Source organism: Polyodon spathula, chromosome 18 (genome assembly GCF_017654505.1).
Source record: "Polyodon spathula isolate WHYD16114869_AA chromosome 18, ASM1765450v1, whole genome shotgun sequence".
NCBI lineage: Eukaryota > Metazoa > Chordata > Actinopteri > Acipenseriformes > Polyodontidae > Polyodon > Polyodon spathula.
Window position 1 is genome coordinate 3972567 of NC_054551.1, and position 22316 is coordinate 3994882.

Below are 22316 nucleotides of genomic sequence, written 5' to 3' on the forward strand. Positions count from 1 at the left end.
AGCTTTAATATGCTTTAATATTGAACTTTCATAAGCACTTTCTTTATTTACAATATCATAATACTCTGTAATTATTTATAAAGTGGCATTTTGTCTTTTACCTAATCCGGTGAAATGGAACACAATAAAAGCAGTTCTCACTTGGAACAGGGTGTGTAATTGCAATACCGGCTTGTCTTTTAGTAGCTGAGCTCCAGGGTTTGCTCATGCAATACCGGCTTGTCTTTTAGTAGCTGAGCTCCAGGGTTTGCTCATGCAATACCAGCTTGTCTTTTAGTAGCTGAGCTCCAGGGTTTGCTCATGCAATACCTGCTTGTCTTTTAGTAGCAGAGCTCCAGGGTTTGTTCATGCAATACCTGCTTGTCTTTTAGTAGCTGAGCTCCAGGGTTTGCTCATGCAATACCTGCTTGTCTTTTACAGAGTTACTGCTTCAGGATCAGGAAGATGCTTGAGCCATACAAACCTGAGTGGTGTAAAGATCACGAGGACTGGTCTCTCTATCTGTTTTCTCCACAGAACCAGTAAGTCGTTCTGCTAACTTGTCTGTTCTGACCTATGTTTAACCCTGGTACTGTTCCTTCTTACTTCAGCTTTAGGAAGGCTAAGAAAAATGACCATATGCATTGAAATGGATCTTTTAAAAAAAGCAGATCCAGTCATCATTTGACAGAGGCATATATTATTAAAATTGTTTTTTTAGAACATTTCTCCACAAAGGACGATCGAGATTCATTCCTGCAAAGAAGAAAAACTCAAAGCAAGGCACTGCCAGTCAATCTGAAAGCCCTGACTTGGCTATTATTTCTGTACTTTTTATTGCAATACAGCAATGGGTTATTAGATTACTTTTTAAGTATTCATTAAGTAAGCTCTATTATTACCTTTTCAAGAGTTTCAATATGTTTCTAATGATGTTTTATTGGAATGACAAATCGTTACAATTAGATAATGCAATTTTAACATCCTCTAACAACAGCTTTTGTACTTGCATCTCCTTTACCATTGCTTTGAAACAAGATGCTCAACATATGGGGCTACAATCAGATATCTCCTTGCTTAAAAGAAACTGCAATAAAAAATACAATTCCCATTTTATCTGTACTGAAATGTGGAGGGGAATTACAGCCACCAGAACCAATAGGTGACCCTTTTCTACCATCCAGTAAACCCAAAGAATAGGTTTTTAACTGTGTTTTCCCATCATCTAGAATTCTGGGTCTCAAAGCAGGGATTTTTAAAAAATTTAAATGTAGGTACTAATAAAACTTCCATTATCGTCTGTCGCTACCATTTTCCTGCTTGTATCCAATGGCCATCATTCTCCACTACTGGGTTCTCCTGTATTTGTCCTTGATGGCCCTGGGCCCTGGGTGGTTGTGCTATGTGATGGATGTCACTTCTCATTGAGATGGCGTCCTGTCCCCTGACATGGTGCATCTGTTAAGACATCTCTCTCTGTCCTAGGTTTCGCGTGATGTGTCAGAAGCTTATTGCTCACAAGATGTTTGACCATGTAGTTCTCGTTTTCATCTTCCTCAACTGTATCACCATTGCACTGGAGAGGCCTGATATTCAACCGCACAGCACTGTAAGCAATATTACTTTAATCATTCTCTCCCCAGCTCTGACCTTCGCATCCAGCATGACACATCGCGAGCCTTCATGTTGTCTGGGTTCATGTTCCAGGGAAATGCTTTATCAGAGGAGCTTCAAGATTTATAATGCGTACAGAGGTCTTTAATTCCTATTTTGTGAAATGGAAAAACAAAACAAAAAACGTATTGATGTTACAAAAACAAAAGAGTTAATTAAGGACTGGAGCAAATGTTTTCATAAGCTTGCCTCTAGCTTCCTACCAGCAGAATCTAATCACAATAATATTAAGCAGCCATTTATGAGTGACTCATTTTTCGAAACCCATTTGTGGTTTTGAGCTATGTTTAAAATGATTGAATTGAACATTTATTTCTGCTTTAAGAGCAGCGGTACAGTTGGAATAGCACAGTGTGGGACAACTTTTGATTGGTAGCACTTCTAGTTATCGAACATAACTACAATTACTAATGTTCTAATGATTTTTTCGTCCTTTTTTCATTCATGTTTATAAAGGAGAGAGTGTTTCTGAGCATCTCTAATCACATCTTCACTGCCATTTTTGTAACGGAAATGACAGTTAAGGTAGGTGTCCAACTTATTGGTTGTTGTTGCAGTTCTAATTCATAACTGCATTGTTCAAATTTGTGGCAACTTTGCATTGAAATGTGTACTATGAAGTTAGGTCATGATGGCCTGTTTCATGTTACTGAATCACGTGATTGACTAAGGGATGGACTTGCAGAGCAGATCTATTCCTGTTTTTATTATGAGTTTAATAAGATGCACTTGAGCTTGTAATCAATACACTGGCTAATCAAGCTCATAGTCAAAGCTGGAATGGGTGAAACTGCTATGCAACAGTAGTCTTATTTCCATCCGTGTTGGCTGAACTATTGAAGGCTCTTGAAATTCATGGTTATGATGCACTATTCAACATGCCACAGATGTAGGTATTGATGACCTACTTTTTTTTTTTATAATACTGACATTTGTTATGTGTTGATATTGTCCATGTCACTGATACACCTTTGCCGTTCATATTTCTGCATGTTTAATGCAGTCACAGTTAACACTTTGGCAGCTGAGCACACAGCTGTGTTCATGCTAATTTACTTAGAGATATCTCCTGTGGCATGGTGAATATTGTGTTAATATTAATAATTAGACTAGGGGAACATTGAAATGATGCCCAATGCCCTGGTTTCTGTGCATGATTTTAGCTACTGATTTGGGAGACACGGAGCTGGGTTTTGCTGTCTCCGTTCAGCCCTGTTGTGGTGGTTGTTGGGGAGATATCCTCCAGTGGGCATGTTAGACTTTCACTGGGGATACCAAACTATCAATAGCGTCACAGCTCAGTTAGCAAGACAGCATTCCTCTATTGGTTCTTCTCATCTTCTCCCAAGAGAGTTTCAAGTAAAGACTCTATTAATTGAACAGAGCGTATCCTGGCAGTGTTCCTTCAATATAATGGTTTTGTATCAATGCCATATATTTAGTTGGACACCAATGTGTTTCAGGACGTTCTGTGTGAAAATTCCATTGTGTACTTCATGTGCGAAGATGACTTCAAAAGAAAAATTAGCACACTTAAATTGAATTAGATACCACTTAGTATACAAATAGATATAGGAGCAAAAGTTAAACTGCAGCTGTATACAGGTCTGTGAGAGATAACACCACTCAGAATTACAGATACGTGGGCTTGTATAGGGTTAGTGGAAATGCACAGGCAAAACCAGCTGTAATATCAGTTGTAATTGTAAATCCAGTTTAATCTTGACTTCTTTTCATTTCATAAACATTTTGAGACCTACAGTAAATGTACACCAAAGTTTAGGAATTCTAGGAATTTACAAGACCGGTGTCCACTGATGTTCTGGGACCTAAGGGGTTACCCAGGGTTTTTTTGTTTTGTTTGTTTTTTTTAGGGTCAGCATGATTGGAAATATTCTCTGCAACACTTGTTCAGAGTACTGTATTGTTTTGCAACACATCTTTTTTGTCCTGTGCAACATAATTGTTTTGAATCTATTGTTGATCCACGTCAAATAGTGATTGTTTAATTAATACTGAAGTTCTGGTGTCTCTTAAGATCATGTTGTCCCTGTACGCAGTGCAATGTATCTCATTGGTCTCTGGCATGCTTGCAGGTTGTTGCGCTGGGATTCTTCTCGGGTGAGAATACTTACCTCCAGAGCAGCTGGAACATTCTGGATGGGGTGTTGGTCTTCGTCTCAATAATTGATATCATCGTCTCCTTGGCCTCTGCTGGGGGAGCAAAGATTCTTGGGATACTTCGGGTTCTTCGACTGCTGAGAACACTCCGGCCACTGAGGTAAGATCAGATCCTCACAGACCGCATGGTGACTCCATTTATTAGGCTTTTAATGAATAAAACATGTCAAAAGCATGTTAAAAAAATATATTGTGCTGTAATCATGCAAAGATGCATCATATTTCCATGAGAAAAAAAAATTCTGGTTCCAAGAATGACGATGTAATAAAACATTTATTAACGTCAATGATTAATTATCCAGTCATGGTAATGGTAACCCTGTTCTTGTAAGGCTTATGAATAAGTATGTAATGGATTGTTAACTGATTAATGTCATATTAATTGAATATGCCAAGTAGTTTTAAAATAATCACATTTTACATTTTAAAATATTTATTTTCCTATATATATATATATATATATATATATATATATATATATATATATATATATAATATATATAATTCAGTTTTACTAATTATTTTGGAAGTATTGCCATTTGGTTCCATGATTCCAGTAAAGTATAAAATATATATTTTTTGCTTTTATTTTTTCTTGCCCAAGCCTAATGAAACAATCCTTTTTTTTTCTTTTGATTTTCACCTGAACCTGTGTTGGCAGAGGAAACACTGTATGCAGTTCTCCATTTTCTGTATACAATGAGACACTATGGTGTTGTGTATCTTTGCAGGGTCATTAGCCGAGCTCCAGGTCTCAAGCTGGTGGTAGAGACGTTAATAACGTCTCTTCGGCCCATTGGTAATATCGTGCTGATCTGCTGTGCATTCTTCATCATATTCGGTATCCTCGGGGTGCAGGTACAGTATCAAAAGGCATTCATTAACTATGAGGTTCAATGAAAGTTCACAGTGCTGTCGGAAATACACAGAAGCAGTGTCTTTCTTTCTTTCTTTCTTTCTTTCTTTCTTTCTTTCTTTCTTTCTTTAATGCACATAAAACAATACAAAGCATATAAATATACAAATGTTAAAGCTGTAGACCTCAAATCCCTAAGGATCTTGGAATCTTAAGTATGTGCCCCTATTATTATCATTATCATTTTTTTTTGTAATGAATAAAATATATATATATATTGTCAAACTAGCAGGAAATAACTTTTTAGCACCGACCTGCATGAATCATAAAAAGCCAATTGAAAATGATTTTTCCAATGCGTGCCAGCAGCTTTCAACACTTGTATGGAACATGTCAAGTTTTTGTAAACATCTGTGAGGTAGGCTGCTTGTCAGCGGCTAGTCCTTTGTAGGCCTCGGGTTTGACACACATTGGCGATCAGTGTGCTAAACCTCAGCAAAGTTCAGTGTTACCTTCCAGAACAAGAAATAATTTTAACATCTTGTGGATGGTTTATGGCTTCAGCAGTTTGTGAACACACACATTACTTCAGGCACGTGCATTAGGCATGCCCTGTTCCTTTTTGTATTACAACCTCAACAGCTGTCATTGGACCAGCAACAGCATTTAAAAATCATAATATTGCAAGCTGTTAGCAGAACTATCATTTTTGTTAAAAAAAAAAAAAAAAAAGTATATGAACACTGGTTGAAGAAATGAGACAAGAGCTGTTTTCCCATCTTAACAGGTCTGCTTTGATCTCGTAAAGGGAACTCCTCCAAACTCTCCTTTCATCTCTCTCTGGTTATCAACACCCTCCAAGGCTCTCTGTCTCAACTTTCTCAGTTCTATAAGGACTAATGAACCTTTGCAATACTGTATTTCATTTAAAGGCAGTTTTATGTAGCCAGAGCTGGATTTGATCACATATATATAAATGTATGCATTTATGTATAACCCTTTTAAATTTTCCTTTACTGGTACAGTTAAAAATAAGAATGCACATCCTGAAATTGATGCTTTATTTTACAGCTGTTCAAAGGGAAATTTTACTACTGTGAGGGATTTGACACAAAAAACATAACCAACAAATCTGACTGTCTGCAAACAAACTACCGGTGGGTTCGTAGGAAGTACAACTTTGACAACTTGGGACAGGTACAGTTTGAGTGATTTATCAACGTGAAATTGGAACAAAGAAAGCACAGCTGGATGTGGTGACTAAGTTCATCTAAACAAGAAGTACAGTAGAATGCATTAGTCAAGAGAACTGTGCTATATGTCATACCCATGTCAAGATACCTCTTCATTTCACTGAAATAAACAGTTGCAGTATTTTATAAGATTAGGAACTACGCTTGAAGGAAGCAAGGTGAATAGATGTGCGAGCTTTGCTTTGCAGGCCCTGATGTCTCTGTTCGTGCTCTCCTCCAAGGACGGCTGGGTGAACATCATGTATGATGGTCTGGATGCCGTGGGGATAGATCAGCAGGTATGATGATTTGAGTTTAATAATATAACCACTTTACTGGTTGAATCGCCTATTCCTCACACTGGATACTGTTGCCTTTGTGTAAGTAGTTGGATGCAGCTTGCTGACATTTTATTGCTGTTGCCTGGTTCTGGATCAAAAATAGGTTAGCATGCTGTTACTCTTCTAGTGGTGTGTTTCTTTAATTGTGTATTGACATTTTAAAACTACAAACCAAAATGGCTAACAAGATCATGAATAATACAGTATGCAAGGGCTGATGTGGATGACTGCCAAGTTACATTTAACTGCAATTTTAATTTACGTTGTTCAAGTCAAATACAATGAGAAAATTCAGCTTTATAGGTACCATATCTATTTGTTTACTCCCACACTGCTACAAATTAGACCACACCAAGCTTCATCTCCTTCAGCTCTTCTCTGTGGACCATGAATGGATAAGTTGTTTTAGGATTAAAAAGTAGGCTGTTATGTACCTGGTCTTGGGCCTTCCTTGAATTGCTCTACTCTTGTATTTGCAGTTCTCCTTAGGCCTTATCCCCTAGCCATTATAGCTTTTTTCTGATGACAACTGGGCCCCATAGACCAAATTAGTGGCCATAGCTGGTTCAATTATTCCTCATTAGTATCCAATTTCTCAATTTCTGGTTCAAAGTTTTAGCTGTCTTGCACTTAGATGTCATTCATTCCTTTATACATTATACAGTAATGGTTTCTTTAAAAAATGCATATACAAACCAGGACATTCCTATTGAAGGTGCCTATGGTTCTGTATTTCCATCAGCTTAGCAAGTAGACAAGTAAAGCATGAAATCAAGTCTTTTAAAACTCCCCGTAGTCTGTTGACTTAGTCAGGTCTGATTTCTGTGTATAAAAACCAATGCTCTTTAATATACTAAATGACAGCAATAAGTTCTTCAACATAATAGACCTTAGCTTTTTCTTTGAAATTACGATTGGCTCTTCTGGAAATCTGTTTTTATTCTTGTTTGTTTCTGACAGCCTGTTAGAAACCACAACCCTTGGATGCTGCTGTTCTTCATCTCCTTCCTGCTGATCGTCAGCTTCTTTGTGCTCAACATGTTTGTGGGCGTGGTAGTGGAGAACTTCCACAAGTGCCGGCAGCACCAGGAGGCAGAGGAGGCGCGCCTCAGAGAGGAGAAACGTCTCCGGCGGTTGGAGAAAAAGCGCAGGAGTAAGGAGATATACGTGTCTGGTCGGTAGAATATCTCTGCGATCTTTCTGAGCCCTGCCTGCTCCCAGAATCTGAAAAAAATTGTAGTCATGAGAACCGTGTTGAGAGAATGAGAAAATTCTCATCATGCTAACCCAAAGCATGCTCCTGCATGCCACAAACGTGCTGCATGAGGGTATGACAAAGCAGTTGGTAGCTTGAAAACTCACTGCTGAGCAGGAAAAAAGTTAATGCAATCCTGCTTAGATTCTTACAAAATACAGTGACCTAATCTAACGTACAAAACAGTAGGCCTGATTAATCTTCCGTACTCCAGAAAGAAAGAAAAAAGTACCATCTTACATTTTAGACTTTCATGTGAACAAACCCATCCCTTTCATTACTTGCTGCTGATTTCCTGTTTAATTGATATGAGAAGCAAACATAATTAACGATGCATTCAACACTTCTTGATATTGGCAAGGCTGCGTCTGCTAATCATGATGATTCTGTGCCTGGATTAATGTTGGGTTTTTAATATGGGTAAAGTGTGCTATCTATCATGAGCATTTGTTTACTGCAAATGAGTGTTCTGTTAAGGTCAGCTTCCAAATGCTTCAGTATGTGTTACCTATGACGTAATTCTACGTGTCAGCAATTCAAAAGTAATTCCATTTAAACTTCTGGATTGCTGACAAGTAGAATTAAGTGATAGCACTCAATCTCCTGCATGTAAAACAAAGTAAAGTTCAGTTGGACTCTGAATAGCAGGGATAGGTTTGTAAATAAGCTTGCTTTGCATTTTTCAAAGATGTGACAAAATCAGAAATGTGAAACCTCTCTGTAGTTGTCAGTGTTTGCTGATGAAGCCACTTAAACCTTACAAGACATGATAGAAACGTGCTTTAAACATACAACCTGACACAGTTTTCTGTATGCACAGCACAAAAGAATATATTCTTCTAATTATATAAGTGGTGAATTAATCACAACTGTGACACAGTATTCCGTTCAGTTCAGAAAGCCAGATCACTGTGCACTACACTGTACCATCTTTCTGGTCTAGGGGTGGGAATGCTCACTTTATTTTGTTTCTTTTGAATTTTATTTAGAAAAATATGCCCTAACATTCATTCTTTCATTCATTCATTTATTTATTTTCTATAATTTCATACATATAGGGGGCTTGGAGTGCAGGATGCACCCTATAGCCTGGAAGTCGCCGGTTCGAGTCTGTTCCACTGCCAGTTGTGGATGGGAGTTCCCAGGAGGCGGCGCACAATTGGTCGGGCGCCGCCTGGGATGGGGAAGGCGTAGGTCAGCCGGGGTGTCGTCAGCTCACCGTGCACCAGCAACTCCTGTAGACTGGCCCAGAGCTGCGTGGTCTGTCGACGCTGTAGCTCTGAGGTGGCTGCATGGCAGGCCTGCAGAGTGAAAAGCGGATGGCTGACGACATACTTTTCGGAGGACGCGTGTGTTCGTCTTCATCTCTCCCGAGTCAGCACAGAGGTTGCAGCGTTGAATCAGGCATTTCAAATTGGGGAGAAAATGGGCTAAAAAACAATTTGTGATTCCAAAATTTAAAATGAATAAATAAATAGTTCATACATATTAAGGTAAGCATACTAATGTTTACAATGCTACTGTTACTCTACATGTGAGAGACATTTGCAGAGTTGACTTTAAATGTACTGGCAGTTCCACATTAGGCTAATGTGTTTAAGAAGCAGCTCATTCCACACAATTTAAACTAAAGCGACAACCGGTAATGTAGATAAAATTAGCGCCTGCATTTATTTTAATGCACACACAGGCCTCTAGGATGGAATGCTAATGGTGGGTTTTCAAGTGTGTGCTGTTTTTTTTTTTTCCCAGTATGATAGTTAAGAACTCCCAAAGACGGGGTCCTCGAGTGGCTCCTCAGGTGGAAACTCAGCCCCGTGGTGCGCAGGATGAGTCACACAGCGTACGTTCACGTCCTGGCTGAAATTTGATGACCTTCAGCCCTGTGTGAAGTTTCTAAGACTTTTTGAAAAACCTGAGCAACCTTCAGTTTGCTTGTGCCGCTACATAATTAATTGATTAGGAGTGTTAGCTCTCTCTTTATCTTCCCTGTGTCAGCGAGTCCCCCAAGTAGATCTAAAAAGCTAAAAGCTATGTATCTGAATCCCCATAGCCCTGCTGTTTTTAACATCACTCCTGCTGAACTTCACAGCAGGCTGCTGGAAGCTGTCAGTCCGCTATCACCAATTTAATAACAGCTTCAGGTATCAGGACTGTATAAAGCTCTCACATCATATAGAGACAGTATGCAATAAGAAAAAACTGCAGAAAATATGCTGGAGAAAATACACAATCAGCTGGTTCCACAGACCTCAAGTAGCACTAGCATAATGTACCCTTTGGTGAGGTAGTTTGAGATTAACGCTAAATGGACTTGTTGCTTGTTGGTACCCAATCAAGTGAGTATTTTAAAATAAAAATAATTCCCATGGGACTGAGGTTCAGACATGGCCAGTGCATCCCGAGGAATGCCTTCAGGAGTATACAGTAGGATCACATAAACGGACTTATCAAAGAGAAATCCCCTTGTGTCTAGGTGGGTCAGGAAGCAGCTAAGCAACATAAATAGAACTACTTTGAACTTATACCTTGTACCTAGTTAATTCTAATAGATGACAATTATAGGCTGTTCCATTCTAGCACCATACATCTCACTCCGAGTTATTCCAGCACTGTATCCAATAGCACCTTAATACAGGTTATTCTCTTCAGTAGCCAAATTAGAAAAAGCAATTTTGTTTCAATTATTATACCGCATACATTGTCACATTACAAAACACAGCTTTGCTATACATCAGCACAATTGTTTTATTTTTAAAACTACATGATTTATCTTTAAACTATAACATGGTACTGCATGTTTTTTTGTGTGTGTGTGTGTGTGTGTGTGTGGTTTTTTTTTCCAAATCGTTTCAAATCAAAATACAAATGATAGACTTGCGTTGAAATCGACACAGTTGCTACTGTCAAGGTGGTTTCTAGACTCTCAGTGAAGAAATGACCTGCGTGTCAGAAGGGATTGGTTTTGTCAAAATAGATCTCTCTGCAACCACTGTCATCAGGATGAGAAGTGGCAGAAACGTGTCACCACATAGTTAAGATAGTCAAATCTACACCAGCTCGCTTTCTCATTCTTAACCCGAGTCACAGAAGATAGATACTGAACAGAAATATAGTAAGCCAGCTTTAACAAAAAAAAAAGTCCTGTGCCATACAGTGAATCCCAAACAATCTTACAGTGATGTCACTGGATAAAATGATAAACTGAAGAACAGATTGCCTATAATAGTAAACATGTTACATAAGTATATATATATACCCAAATACTGATCTTGTAGAAAAACTAATTAAAGAAAATAAATTGAAATACAAATGTGGTGTAAAAATCTCTGTGAACAGTGACTGAGTATAGTCGTTATTACAGTAGTATAGTTACTATACTATAGTGTAGTATTGTATGGTAGTTCGGGTCTTGTGGTATCACTTGTCAGTCCTCACCCAGTATACTATATTTGCTTTTGGAAATTGCTTTTTTCTAAACATTTGTTCAAAAGTGGCAGTCTCAGAAAGATGGTTTGTGAAGTGTGCTCAGTGTTAATGTAAAATGCTGTGTAGAGAACTTACATGTTAAATAGTATTATGGCTTTTATTTCTGACTTATATTTAAGTAGGGAAAAAGTGATCTCCACTGTTTTTCTACATTTAATTTGAGTTAATAACTAGGATCTGTAAATTCAGTAGTACCTGGAGATTCCTGTCAGCCCTAAACTTGCTAGTCAGCAGCGCATGTTAATTTGAAAATTGCCTGTCTTAATGCAACAAAAATGCAGGGGACAGATACATGAAACATATTACCAAATTACTTTTTTTAGATATTAAAAAAATAATAAACAGTTGTTTCTTTATCAGAATTGGATTGGGCCTCGGCCTGTATGCATTTTTAAAGGCCGTAACGATCTTTGAAAGAAGTGGCAAAGCAAAAAATATGAGCAGTGAGAAGTACAAGGGATTAATGTACTTTTACTCTTACTGTTGCAGAATCTAAATAAAGCAGTTACGACAGCTGATAAGCCCCCTGCCCTGTTTGCTTGTAAATCTGACAAACAATAGCACTGTGAATAATGATTTTGATGAATGGCTCTATGGCGTTAAGAACTTATAACGATGGCTGAAGGATAGTAGTAATCCAACTGTAACTTCCAGGTCAGCAGCTATGGTAGCTTGGGTTTTTAAACCACAATGAGCTCTTTTTCCATCCCCAGGAGCACAACCCAATATCTTCAAAGTTTAACAAAGTGATGCATTATGCTGTAGGATTTGCCTCCGATTCATAGTTATCTTTTTTGTTTTAGGTGGTGAAATTGATATATTCCTTATTGTACTTACTCTATGCTAGGTGGCTAGTCACAATAAGTGGGCAGGAAATGTTTAAATGTAAAAAAAATAATAATAAAATTAAATCCACCCAAGACAAAATAGAACATTTTTTTGTTGTTTTTTTTTTTTAATTTTTTTTATTTTTGTCAAATTGAACTTGTATCAGAATATAAAATATTGTGTTAAAGCTGCTTCTGCCAATATCTTTTGTACGTAAGTAATTTTAGCACTAAAATATACCCAAACTAAACACTGAAGCAGAACTTTGTTGTTACAGATAATTTGTACATCAGATAAGTTGAGTCAAAATGTTATTTGGAGAAAATCCTGATGCATTCAACACTTGGAACCAGTAACTGCAATGTAACCTGTATTCACATGGTTAGCCACTTATTGTGAAGATCCAGCCAGCTCTGTTGTATACTGCTGGTTTCCGACGACTCATCCTGTGCTGTGTCTTGTTGTATATAGAAGCCCAGAGACGCCCTTATTATGCCAATTACTCTCCTGCCCGCCTCTACATCCACACTCTGTGTACCAGCCACTACCTGGATCTCTTCATCACCTTAATCATTGGAATTAATGTCATCACCATGTCCATGGAGCACTACAACCAGCCAAAGGTAACAGCCGTGGCTACTGCATGAAGACGTGGTGTGCGTGGTGGAGCATAAGCCATTGCATTAAAACAACATCATTGAATGCTTGTGGCGAAAATAAAATGCATGGTACAGCCAATGCATGCAAACCAAAACACGATAAGGTGTCACATTAAGCTGATTTAACGCGGTAAGATATAAAAGCAGCATACATTTAAAAGCTTTAGTCTGCCAGTAGATTAATTCTATTAGTAATAAAGGAGTTGACACAACCCATTTTGTTTCACCACCCATGGATTTAATGAAAAAGGTGTTAATGAATTAAAGGGAAGCATAAATCAAACAAATTAACAATCCAATAAGATCTCTTAGGATCCTGATGAGATACTGAAGGCATTTCTAGAAGGTCAGAGGTGTTGATCCTGCACCATAGGCCATTCCCCTGAGAAACTATACCACAGCACCTCAGCATTGGACAGGTCATTCGTTACAGTGTTCAAGGTTAGGGTTTAGCCATTTAAAGAGCAGCTGTTTCATTAATATCAGGGCATTAAAAACACCTCTGAGATTTTGGTGTTGCCTTGAAGGATACATCCATTTTTTTTTTTTTTTTTTTTTTTTTTTTAAATTTGATTCCATTAATTTATTTATGTACTAATTATGTACAAAATAAAGCCCAGCAGTGGTCTTCAGGGACCCTGAACAGGCGTGGTTTTCATTTTAATCCAGCCCTGATATTTATCGTAAGTTTGTCTTGTGACCCTGACACTGTGCTTGTTAGGCTGTAGTTATTAGCAACTCCAATACCCTGCAATCATTGTAATGTGGAGGCGGCAGCAGGACAAAATCTAACATGGACAACGTCCAGCAGGTGTGCTTGGATTATAGGAGGGGGTGTATTAGACATCAAATGCCAGTGGCTCCACAGTTCTGTATGCAGCTTAATCACTGACTATACTGTTCACTGGTAGAGTCCCAGTTTTGTGTCTGTATTTCCCTACAGTCCCTGGATGAGGCCCTGAAATACTGCAACTACGTGTTCACCATAGTGTTTGTGTTCGAGGCGATCTTAAAACTGGTGGCATTTGGGCTTCGAAGATTCTTCAAAGACAGGTAAGATGACATGTTATAGTATCGGATGAGCTTATTTAAGTTTTAAGTAAACGGGTTGATTGATTTTTTTAACAAGGTTGTTGAGAGTAAACTTCTTTGCAAGCTTTTGTAAGGTCACTCTTGGTGTTTTGGCATCCAAACTTTGTTCCTCCACACTAATGCACAGCTCAGCTCAGGTCCCCAAGCAGCAGGGCTTTTTCTTTTTCAGTTCTCATCTGAGATACACTAAGAAGCCTCAAGCTTTTAATACTACAGATGGTTTCTCTGACCTGAGTTGTCATTTATTGTTTTTGTTATCTACACAGGGCCTTGGCACGCAAGTACAGTATGTAGAAGGCACTTTAGAAGAATGAAGACAGGCTAATTCAGATTTTCCTATAGTTATATGTCCATAATCAGCCATTTTATAAGCATGCTTGAAGGCATAAGCCTCTTCTCAGGTTCTTAATTATATATTGCATTCCACAGAAACATTCCATATGATTGACATTCTTCACCTTGCATTTTAATTTTACATGTGTCTCTTGTCAAATTGCTTGCTGAGAAAAATAACCAAAATGAGTGATGTTCAGTTTATCAGGAACATTCAACATTTATTAATAAAATATTAAATAGTACTGTAAAACAATAAACTTACAAACATATTTTAAACTAATGACTGCATATGTGTGATGGAAAGTTTGTCAGTCTTTTGTATTCAAGTGTAGTTTTGATTTGGAAGCAGAGTAAAATGCAAGAAGGCCAAAACATTTCATCCTTGTCAAGGGTTAGGATTGGGTTTACGCTCTCCTGGGGAAAATCATGTCTCAAACAACTGTGACATCTCAAATCTTTAAAATGCCCATTTACAGTGTATAAAGGGGTTAGATATATTTGTAAGCAGGTAATGTATTTTGACTTGTGTTCTCTGAAAGTGTTGCCTAAAACCCAATGCTAACTCAACCACGCTCAACTGAACTGACAGTTAATCTGGATCACGACAGAAAGAAAACAAAATATTCTCGCCGGGTTTGAGTTTGTTGCCTCTCACTTCTAACTACAGGCATCTCTCTTTGTGCCTTCGGGGGGTTTATATTCATGTATTCTTAGTTTGGTGGTACAGAAGGAGAATGGTATATTTTTGGAATTCATACACCCTCTTACTTCTGTGCTAAATTGTGCATGCATGCTAACTGTAACTATGAGGAATGCCAGTACCACTCATGTGACCAGTGTGCAGTTACACATACAACACACTGGCCTATGACATCACAAGATTGAACAACACTGCTGTCTGAGGAATATTCACAGGTTATTAAGATAGACATATAAGTCGACGCGCAGCTCTTTTTCAGGACTGTCCTAGTTGAGGAAATTAAGTCTTGTTAAATAAAATTAGCTAAGCAGGGAGTAAACTAACCAGTGTATGTATCACCTGTATCGCCTGTGACCGTCAGTTCATAGCAATTTAAAAAAATCCATTGTGTACAGTTCAGGGCGACAAGACATGTGTAAGAAAAAAAGTTATAATACTACCTGTGGTGCTCATGTTGGTGCCACAAAACCATACATTGGATTTTGGAAAGAACAGTGGAGGGGCAAATTGACAAGAATGACTGTTATTACGATCTGGTATTGGGGAGAAGGGGAGCTACAACAATGGGTCTTTGAGTGGCTCTGGCAATATAATTGACCATTCTGTAGTGCATTTAAAGCATGTCAGCATTTAAAAGCTGCTTTACAAAGCACGTGAATGACAGACCAAGGGGATGGGAACTGGTGCAAATTTCACATCGGTATATTTTATTTTAGTGCCAGCTGTGCTGATTCTGTTTTTGCTATGGACTTCAGTAGGAGCCAAGCCAAGATCCTCACAATTCAATTAATTTAGTCTCCTGGCCTGACCTGACCTTTTCCAATGCGTGCCATGCTGATTGAGTGCAGGGAGAATATCAGATCCATTTACTGTGCTTTTGATTTACTTCAGATTTAATTTATTTGCAACATTTTCTATTGAATTATTCTTTGAATATGTTTGGAAACGCTTGTATGTAGAATTGATCAGTTTAGTTTCATTTTATTTATTTATTTACTTGTTTTTTTGCTAGATGGAACCAGCTGGATCTGGCCATTGTACTTCTGTCCATAATGGGAATTACTTTGGAAGAAATTGAAATGAATGCCTCTCTTCCAATCAACCCAACCATCATCCGCATCATGAGAGTGCTAAGAATCGCAAGAGGTACACCCCAGCTTTTATTCTCCTATTTTTCTGGTTCTTCTTTGGGTCTTGTATGAAGGTACACAGATGTCAGTATTTGTGTTGCTTGCACATTTAATAACCATGTGTGTAAGACAAGGAAACTAAACCGTAGCGATTTTACATTTAAAATGTGCAGGTCACAGCTCCATGATTAGGTTTTGGGGTGGGTTATATACTTATTGTATTGCTCTAAACAAAATGATCACATTCCTGTGTCCTGAATATTGATTGAGTCAGCCTGGACACATTGTAATCATTATTATTACTTGTGTTGCTTAAATCTGTATCTCAGAGTTGACTGAGAAAGCGGTTTTGCACAAAGGTGACAAAGTCTCAAAATAACAAGACTTGAGCATAAACCATTGCAAAAAGCTGTCTTTCACAATGCATTTCCCGCTTTCGCAGTTCTGAAGCTATTAAAGATGGCTACTGGAATGCGAGCTTTGCTGGACACAGTGGTGCAGGCGTTGCCACAGGTAAGGATCCTGTACACTTTGATTTGATCATGTGACTCCAGTACATGTGCACATGTTTGAGGACCCAATGTAAGAGGCTTGAATGTTTATCTAAATAACCAGTATTTCACTCGCTGGAATGAGGGCTTTGCATTATTCCTCCTTTCAACTATACAAAATACTGATCTGTATGTAGCACTATCTCTCTCTATATATCCATTTTTCATCCTATTGATTAGTCACAAAACACGACGCAGAGGGAACTACAAGGTATTAGTTTGAACTGAGGTGAAATTGAGGGCTCGTTTCCATAATCGCGCTAAAGCTGTTTTCATTAATGCGTGTCTCTTTCTCTGCAGTCTATTGCGTGGTGTAGGGATATACAATGATGCTAAAAGGTTTCCAACTCTGTGGTCCCCAGAAGGTGCTCTATTAAAGCTCCTTATTTAGGTTGCATTTTGATTATGTGAGAGTGGCGGATGATCCCTGTGAGAAATTGTTGTTGACAGGCATACTGCCACATTGTTTACATGGATGGCTGAAATGTCAACGTGTGGACCATGATGCAGAAAATATCAATGCCAGGTCACTGAGGCACAGCTTATATTAACCAGATTTATTTTATTGTTTTCTTCCTCTCCATTCCTGAACTGAGCAAATGCAAATCTTCTTCCTAATCACCTAACAGTGACCTACTTGCGTAGGCTGCTGACAGTTGAAGACAGGCAGGAATGTGTCTGGTGTTGTTTAAGCCTTGCTTGTCTCGTCTCCAGGTGGGGAATCTTGGCTTGCTCTTCATGCTCTTGTTCTTCATCTACGCAGCTCTGGGGGTGGAGCTTTTCGGGAAGTTAGGTGAGAGTAACACATAGAAAATTAACAAGCTCAACTGGCCCACTGCCACTGCTGAATATAAAATAAATCTAAAGGCAGCAGCAGCCGTCCTTTTAACCTGACCTTTTCTGAGGAATTAAAACTGACTCCTAACCAGTGTTGAGCCTGTAAGGTTATTGCTGGGACGCTCAAAGGGTGCAGTAAAAGCAAGCAAAGCTCAATAATGCTTTATTCAATGCTAGCAGGAATTACTGTAACTGATCTGGCCTTTTATATGCTGGTCATTTTTCATTCTAGTACAAAAGCTATGAGTGAAGGCGGCAGGGTACCTTATATACTTCCAATTTAGAAAGCAGGTCATTCTTCTAAAAATGGAAACATGCCAGAACTCTCTTGAACTTGTAATTTATATTTTAATGTAAAACTCAAGTCTTTGTCAGAGCTGTCAGACATTTTAGGAACTCTGCTGAAACTGCCTAACTGAACAAGAACCCAAAGGTTAAACCAGTGTACTACTGTAGGTAGGGTCATTTCCACTGCTCAGATTAATTGTTTTAGGGTGTAAAAAAAAAAAAAAAAAAAAAAAACATTACTCTTTCTTTTCTTTCAGTTTGTAATGATGAAAACCCTTGTGAAGGTTTAAGCAGACACGCCACGTTTGAGAACTTTGGAATGGCATTTCTTACACTGTTTCGGGTGTCCACTGGTGATAACTGGAACGGCATAATGAAGGTAAGAATTTAAATCCTTGATTGTTTTTTTTTTTTTTTTTTTTTGTTTGCATTGCCCCTTGTGTTGTCACTTCATATGCACAATTACAGCATGTCATGTACTTCTCCTGCACTGAGCCAACAACTTACCCTAATCGGAATGGAAAAATGTGTGATTGCTTGAAAAAACATTACCAATAAACAGGAAATGTGGCATTTCTCTGGCAATGGGTCCTATTTCAATATTGAATTATAATATTGTTTTGGGTTATTTTTTTTTTTATTTTAAAAAATTGAGGTGTGTGGGGGGGGGGGGGGGGGGGGGGTCAGTGTTTGGGTGGGGGGGGGGGGGGGGGGGGGGGGGGGGGGGGGGGGGGGGGGGGGGGGGGGGGGGGGGGGGGGGGGCTCTCCTGCAATATCTCACTTGGATTGGACAAAACAAAAGTGCCTGTTTAAAATAAAATAAAAAAATGTGCCATTGCAGTACTGACAACTAAAAACTTTAAATGCACAAACTATTTTTTTTTTTTTTTTGCATTTGCCATTGATAGAGAACAAGAGGCGAGTGCCTGCTGTGAACCACTTGGTCTGTTGTATTCTTCTTGTCTTTTCATTTTTATATCTCAGGGAGGCTGCTTTTTTGTTTAAAGGCTAGCTTTTAAAAGGAATAAACACGGGCAGTCACCGTTTTATCCTTTTTATATAAAATGGTAAATATGGTTTAAAGAAAGTAATGAAACATACAATGCAATACAATACAGTGCCTGCAGATAATCTGAATTTAACACACACTCCAAACTTCCTTGAGTGAGCATGACCGGTGCCCAGAGATCTTGCTGGAGTAAAATCCTGCCCCCACCTCTTACAGAATGTCAGTATGGTACAGAACCTCTGCTCTCTTTCCCCTGGTCCCAGGATACCCTGCGCGAGTGCAGCAGTGAGGACAAGCACTGCCTGAGCTACCTGCCTCTGTTCTCGCCGGTGTACTTCGTGACCTTCGTGCTGATTGCGCAGTTCGTGCTGGTCAATGTGGTTGTGGCCGTGCTCATGAAGCACCTGGAGGAGAGCAATAAGGAGGCCAAGGAGGACGCAGAGATGGACGCTGAGATCGAGATGGAGATTTCAGGACGGCTCAGCGCCTCAACAGGGGAGAGGCCCCTGGGGGCCGACAGCAGGGCCACCTATGTGGGGCCAAAGCCAGACTCCCCAGGACAGGTAAAGCAAGATAGTGGGAACACCACAGCTAACCATTTATCACCCAGTAGCATTGACCTTTTTAAAATAAAACTAGATTCCTCACTACAAGCTAATTGCTGAACTTGAAACACAATGAAATATTAACACTGAGACTAGTTTGCTTTAGAAACTGTGGCTTGCAAAGGGCCATGTGCAGCGTCACATGTTTCTGATGCATTTCAAAATAGTCGATCTTCAGAGGTTGCTCCGTTGCTGAAATCCTTGACAGATCATATCAGTGCCACTGCAGGAGTGATTGACAAACCCTTTGCCTTCGCCTGCTAAAACCCTTCTGATCTCTAGATCATCCGCTGCTCTCAGCACAGGGTGAATTAGCCAGAAAGCTAATGAAATTTCCATGTCAATGACATCCAAGACAAGATTTAGAGAAGCTAATGATACACTGCGATGTGTAAAAAAAGTAGGGTGATAATTGCTTATTGAGCAGCTAGAGGCCAGTCAATCAAACAAGCACCATGAACAAACAGCAATGGTTTCAAGACCTTTATTATGAGTGCAATACAAGTAACCAGTATGAAGACCAATATGGCCAATACTGGAACTGATAATTCCAACCCCAGTGTTCAGAATTACAGATTTAGGGCACACTGTCATTGTGGTAAACTGGAAACCGCATTACAGTGGCTTGCTAAAATTGCCCATGGTTGCTGATTGGTGCGTGCTAATGTGAATTATGCACGGGGTGTGCTCTTTAGTGCATGTTCATTCTTAATGCCACTATAGTTTTCATTTCAGAAAGGATTATCAAGAGATCAAAGTGCAAGCCAAAATGCTCAGATGATTAACAACAGTGTTTGTTGTGCTTGCTACAGTTCAGTGCTTCTATCCCACCCTCACATCATTGGTTGAAGATTTTTTATTTTTTTTTTAAATCGGTGCAGTAAATGGCTTTGAGCTTTCACAGTGATGTCAATTTTGCCGATAACGCACAATCAGCAATTAATGACATCACCTGCGAGGCACACGCTCAACTGTGAGAATTTCAAGTCCGTACTTTTCTCCTGTGAGCATTCCAAGAGGCTAATGGAAAAAGATACACATTTGATGTGGGGATTGTCAGAGAAACCTCCCGCTCAAGTTTTCAGATGGATTTGAGGAGTTGGATTCCTGGTAGCAAAGGCCCAGTGGGAAATTTGTAATACAATTGGCTGCCTCTGAAAAGTTTGCTGGCAGAGTCACTTTGCAGTTGATTGTTTAGCAGCCTCATTGGACCTGCTGCAGAGAGAGAGAGCACCATTAAGCTTCGTGTTGGGAGTCAGGTGGAAAGAGAACGGTGCTTGATCTGCTTAAATAAGCTTTATGAAGCTACAGCTGCTATATGTTAATTTCTTAGAGAAACTGAGATTTTTTCTAAAATAAACAGATGTCTGAAATATGCCCTTGTGACAGGATAGCTGAGTGGGTGATGTCACAGAACAGGAAGTTGACAAACTCAGCACTACGGGTTAAAACGCTGGACAAAAATAAATGCAATAAACACACACACACACACAAAAAAAAAAAAAGTTTTCAAAACAGAAAGGCACGATGACCAAAACAAATAGACACAAAATACTGAACCCAAGAAGTATTGTGCTTGTGTAAAGCCAGCATGAGTAGCATTTGTTTATTTTTCTCTTACTCCTCCAATCCACCCCACTATGAGAGGACTGCTGGGCTTTTATATACATGGCCACCCCCCCAATTAGTAATTACTTTAGTCAATTTGGAGATGGCCACGTTCTGCACATGTTTAGAGGGGTGGGGCTTTAACTCCATCTACGCTGCCAAACAATAACAAACATTCCTCGTTCTTAAATAACCCCAAACATTACATTCAAACCATAATAGTACAACAATAAACCATTCCTTTTAAATCATAACACATATTTACCAGCAGGGTTCTGCAGTGTCACATATTTACATGAAGGGCTCTAGTCCTGGAACAAAAATCATGTGTTTCAGAAATGACTGGCACAGAGATCTTTGCAGCTTGGTATTTTCTTTACAAGCTTACTAAAACAACGTCATTTTGTGTGTCTTATAGAGTTTAATAATAGAAATGTGGTGAATTGCTTAAAAGAAACACACTTTTATGGATACAGCTCTAGGGTTTAGCTTTTAAGCCTCTGGTTCTGTTCCTTAGGAATTACACAGCTTACTGTTAGCCTACATTAGTTTTTTTATGAGCAAGGTACTTGACAAGCAACAAAAGCACAGTACAATCAAGAATAAGTACTAGCAGGTGGTTTCTACTTTAGTGCTAGTGGATGGTTTATCAGTGTATTTCTAATTCTACAAATACAGTCGTCTCACATGAAGCATGTAAACATTTTTATGTCACTGAATACCTGTGTCAAGGCTGAGTCACTGAAACTAGAAGCTAAAGATTGTGAAAAGGCATGGTCTCAAGAATTCCCTGCTTGCACATCTGAAAAAAACCCAAAGAAAACACAGATCTTATTAACCAGAAGGGTTTTTAATCTCTTTCTGGGTGGTTCATACAGACTTGCACAATATGAGACACACAAAAAGAATTACTGGCAGGCTGTGTTGTAAAGTTGAAGTACAGCAAGAGCAAAAATTCGGTGCTAGATTTAAGGGATTAAACACGTGTCCTAAAAGGCATGAAGCAAAACAAAACAAAAAAACCCCACAACCATCCACATTCCACTCTCCCATGACTTGCAAACACTTTTCCATAGTTGTCCTTCTGCATGTGGCAGGCACTACTGGGATCCAAGCCTTGAATTCTTTGTTAGCTCTGAAAATCTTAAATTATTTAAAAGTTTACAGTTCTTTTAAACCCTCTGGGCAGGGTACTTTATTTTGGAATTAGGGTGTTTATGCATAAAACATATTAACAATAGAGAATAACGTTACGTTTTTTTGTTTTTTTTTATTTGCAGGATGAAGCTAAGAGTGACAAACAAGGGAAGGAAGATGGGCAGGAGAATCTTCTATCTGTGAGGAAAGTTTCTGTGTCCAGAATGCACTCTCTGCCCAACGACAGTTACATGTTCCGGCCGGTGAAGCCAGCTAACACCCCTTACCCCCTGACAGAAGTTGAGTCTTTTGATGGAGAACTGCAGTCAGGTACTAGAGACAATCATAACCCTAACCCTAATCCTAATGTGCAGAGTCCTCTAACTCCAACTCTAAACCTAAGCCTCCCTCTATGCTAAGTCTGCAGTCAGGTACTGCGATGAAAGGAATCCACTTTTGTTATTCATCCATTAGGTGTCTAATCACAAAGATGCTTTTAAAACTCTTTCCCCCCTTGATAATACCAGCA

General features: G+C 39.0%; 1 protein-coding gene across 2 annotated transcripts in view; it reads left to right on the top strand.

The window, feature by feature from the left end:
* LOC121331110 (voltage-dependent T-type calcium channel subunit alpha-1H-like) overlaps positions 1 to 22316 on the top strand; it is a 67521-nt gene that overhangs the window by 41760 nt on the left and 3445 nt on the right. The window contains exons 16-31 of one of the 2 annotated variants that reach the window (XM_041278314.1): positions 421 to 521; positions 1465 to 1588; positions 2110 to 2178; positions 3750 to 3934; positions 4566 to 4692; positions 5762 to 5887; positions 6132 to 6221; positions 7224 to 7437; positions 12307 to 12458; positions 13438 to 13547; positions 15635 to 15768; positions 16195 to 16265; positions 17018 to 17096; positions 17686 to 17807; positions 18701 to 19000; positions 21931 to 22117. In XM_041278314.1, the coding sequence (XP_041134248.1) occupies positions 421 to 521; positions 1465 to 1588; positions 2110 to 2178; positions 3750 to 3934; positions 4566 to 4692; positions 5762 to 5887; positions 6132 to 6221; positions 7224 to 7437; positions 12307 to 12458; positions 13438 to 13547; positions 15635 to 15768; positions 16195 to 16265; positions 17018 to 17096; positions 17686 to 17807; positions 18701 to 19000; positions 21931 to 22117 (2191 nt within the window). The remainder of the gene's footprint in view (positions 1 to 420; positions 522 to 1464; positions 1589 to 2109; positions 2179 to 3749; positions 3935 to 4565; positions 4693 to 5761; positions 5888 to 6131; positions 6222 to 7223; positions 7438 to 12306; positions 12459 to 13437; positions 13548 to 15634; positions 15769 to 16194; positions 16266 to 17017; positions 17097 to 17685; positions 17808 to 18700; positions 19001 to 21930; positions 22118 to 22316) is intronic. The other variant, XM_041278315.1, reaches the window with a different exon arrangement.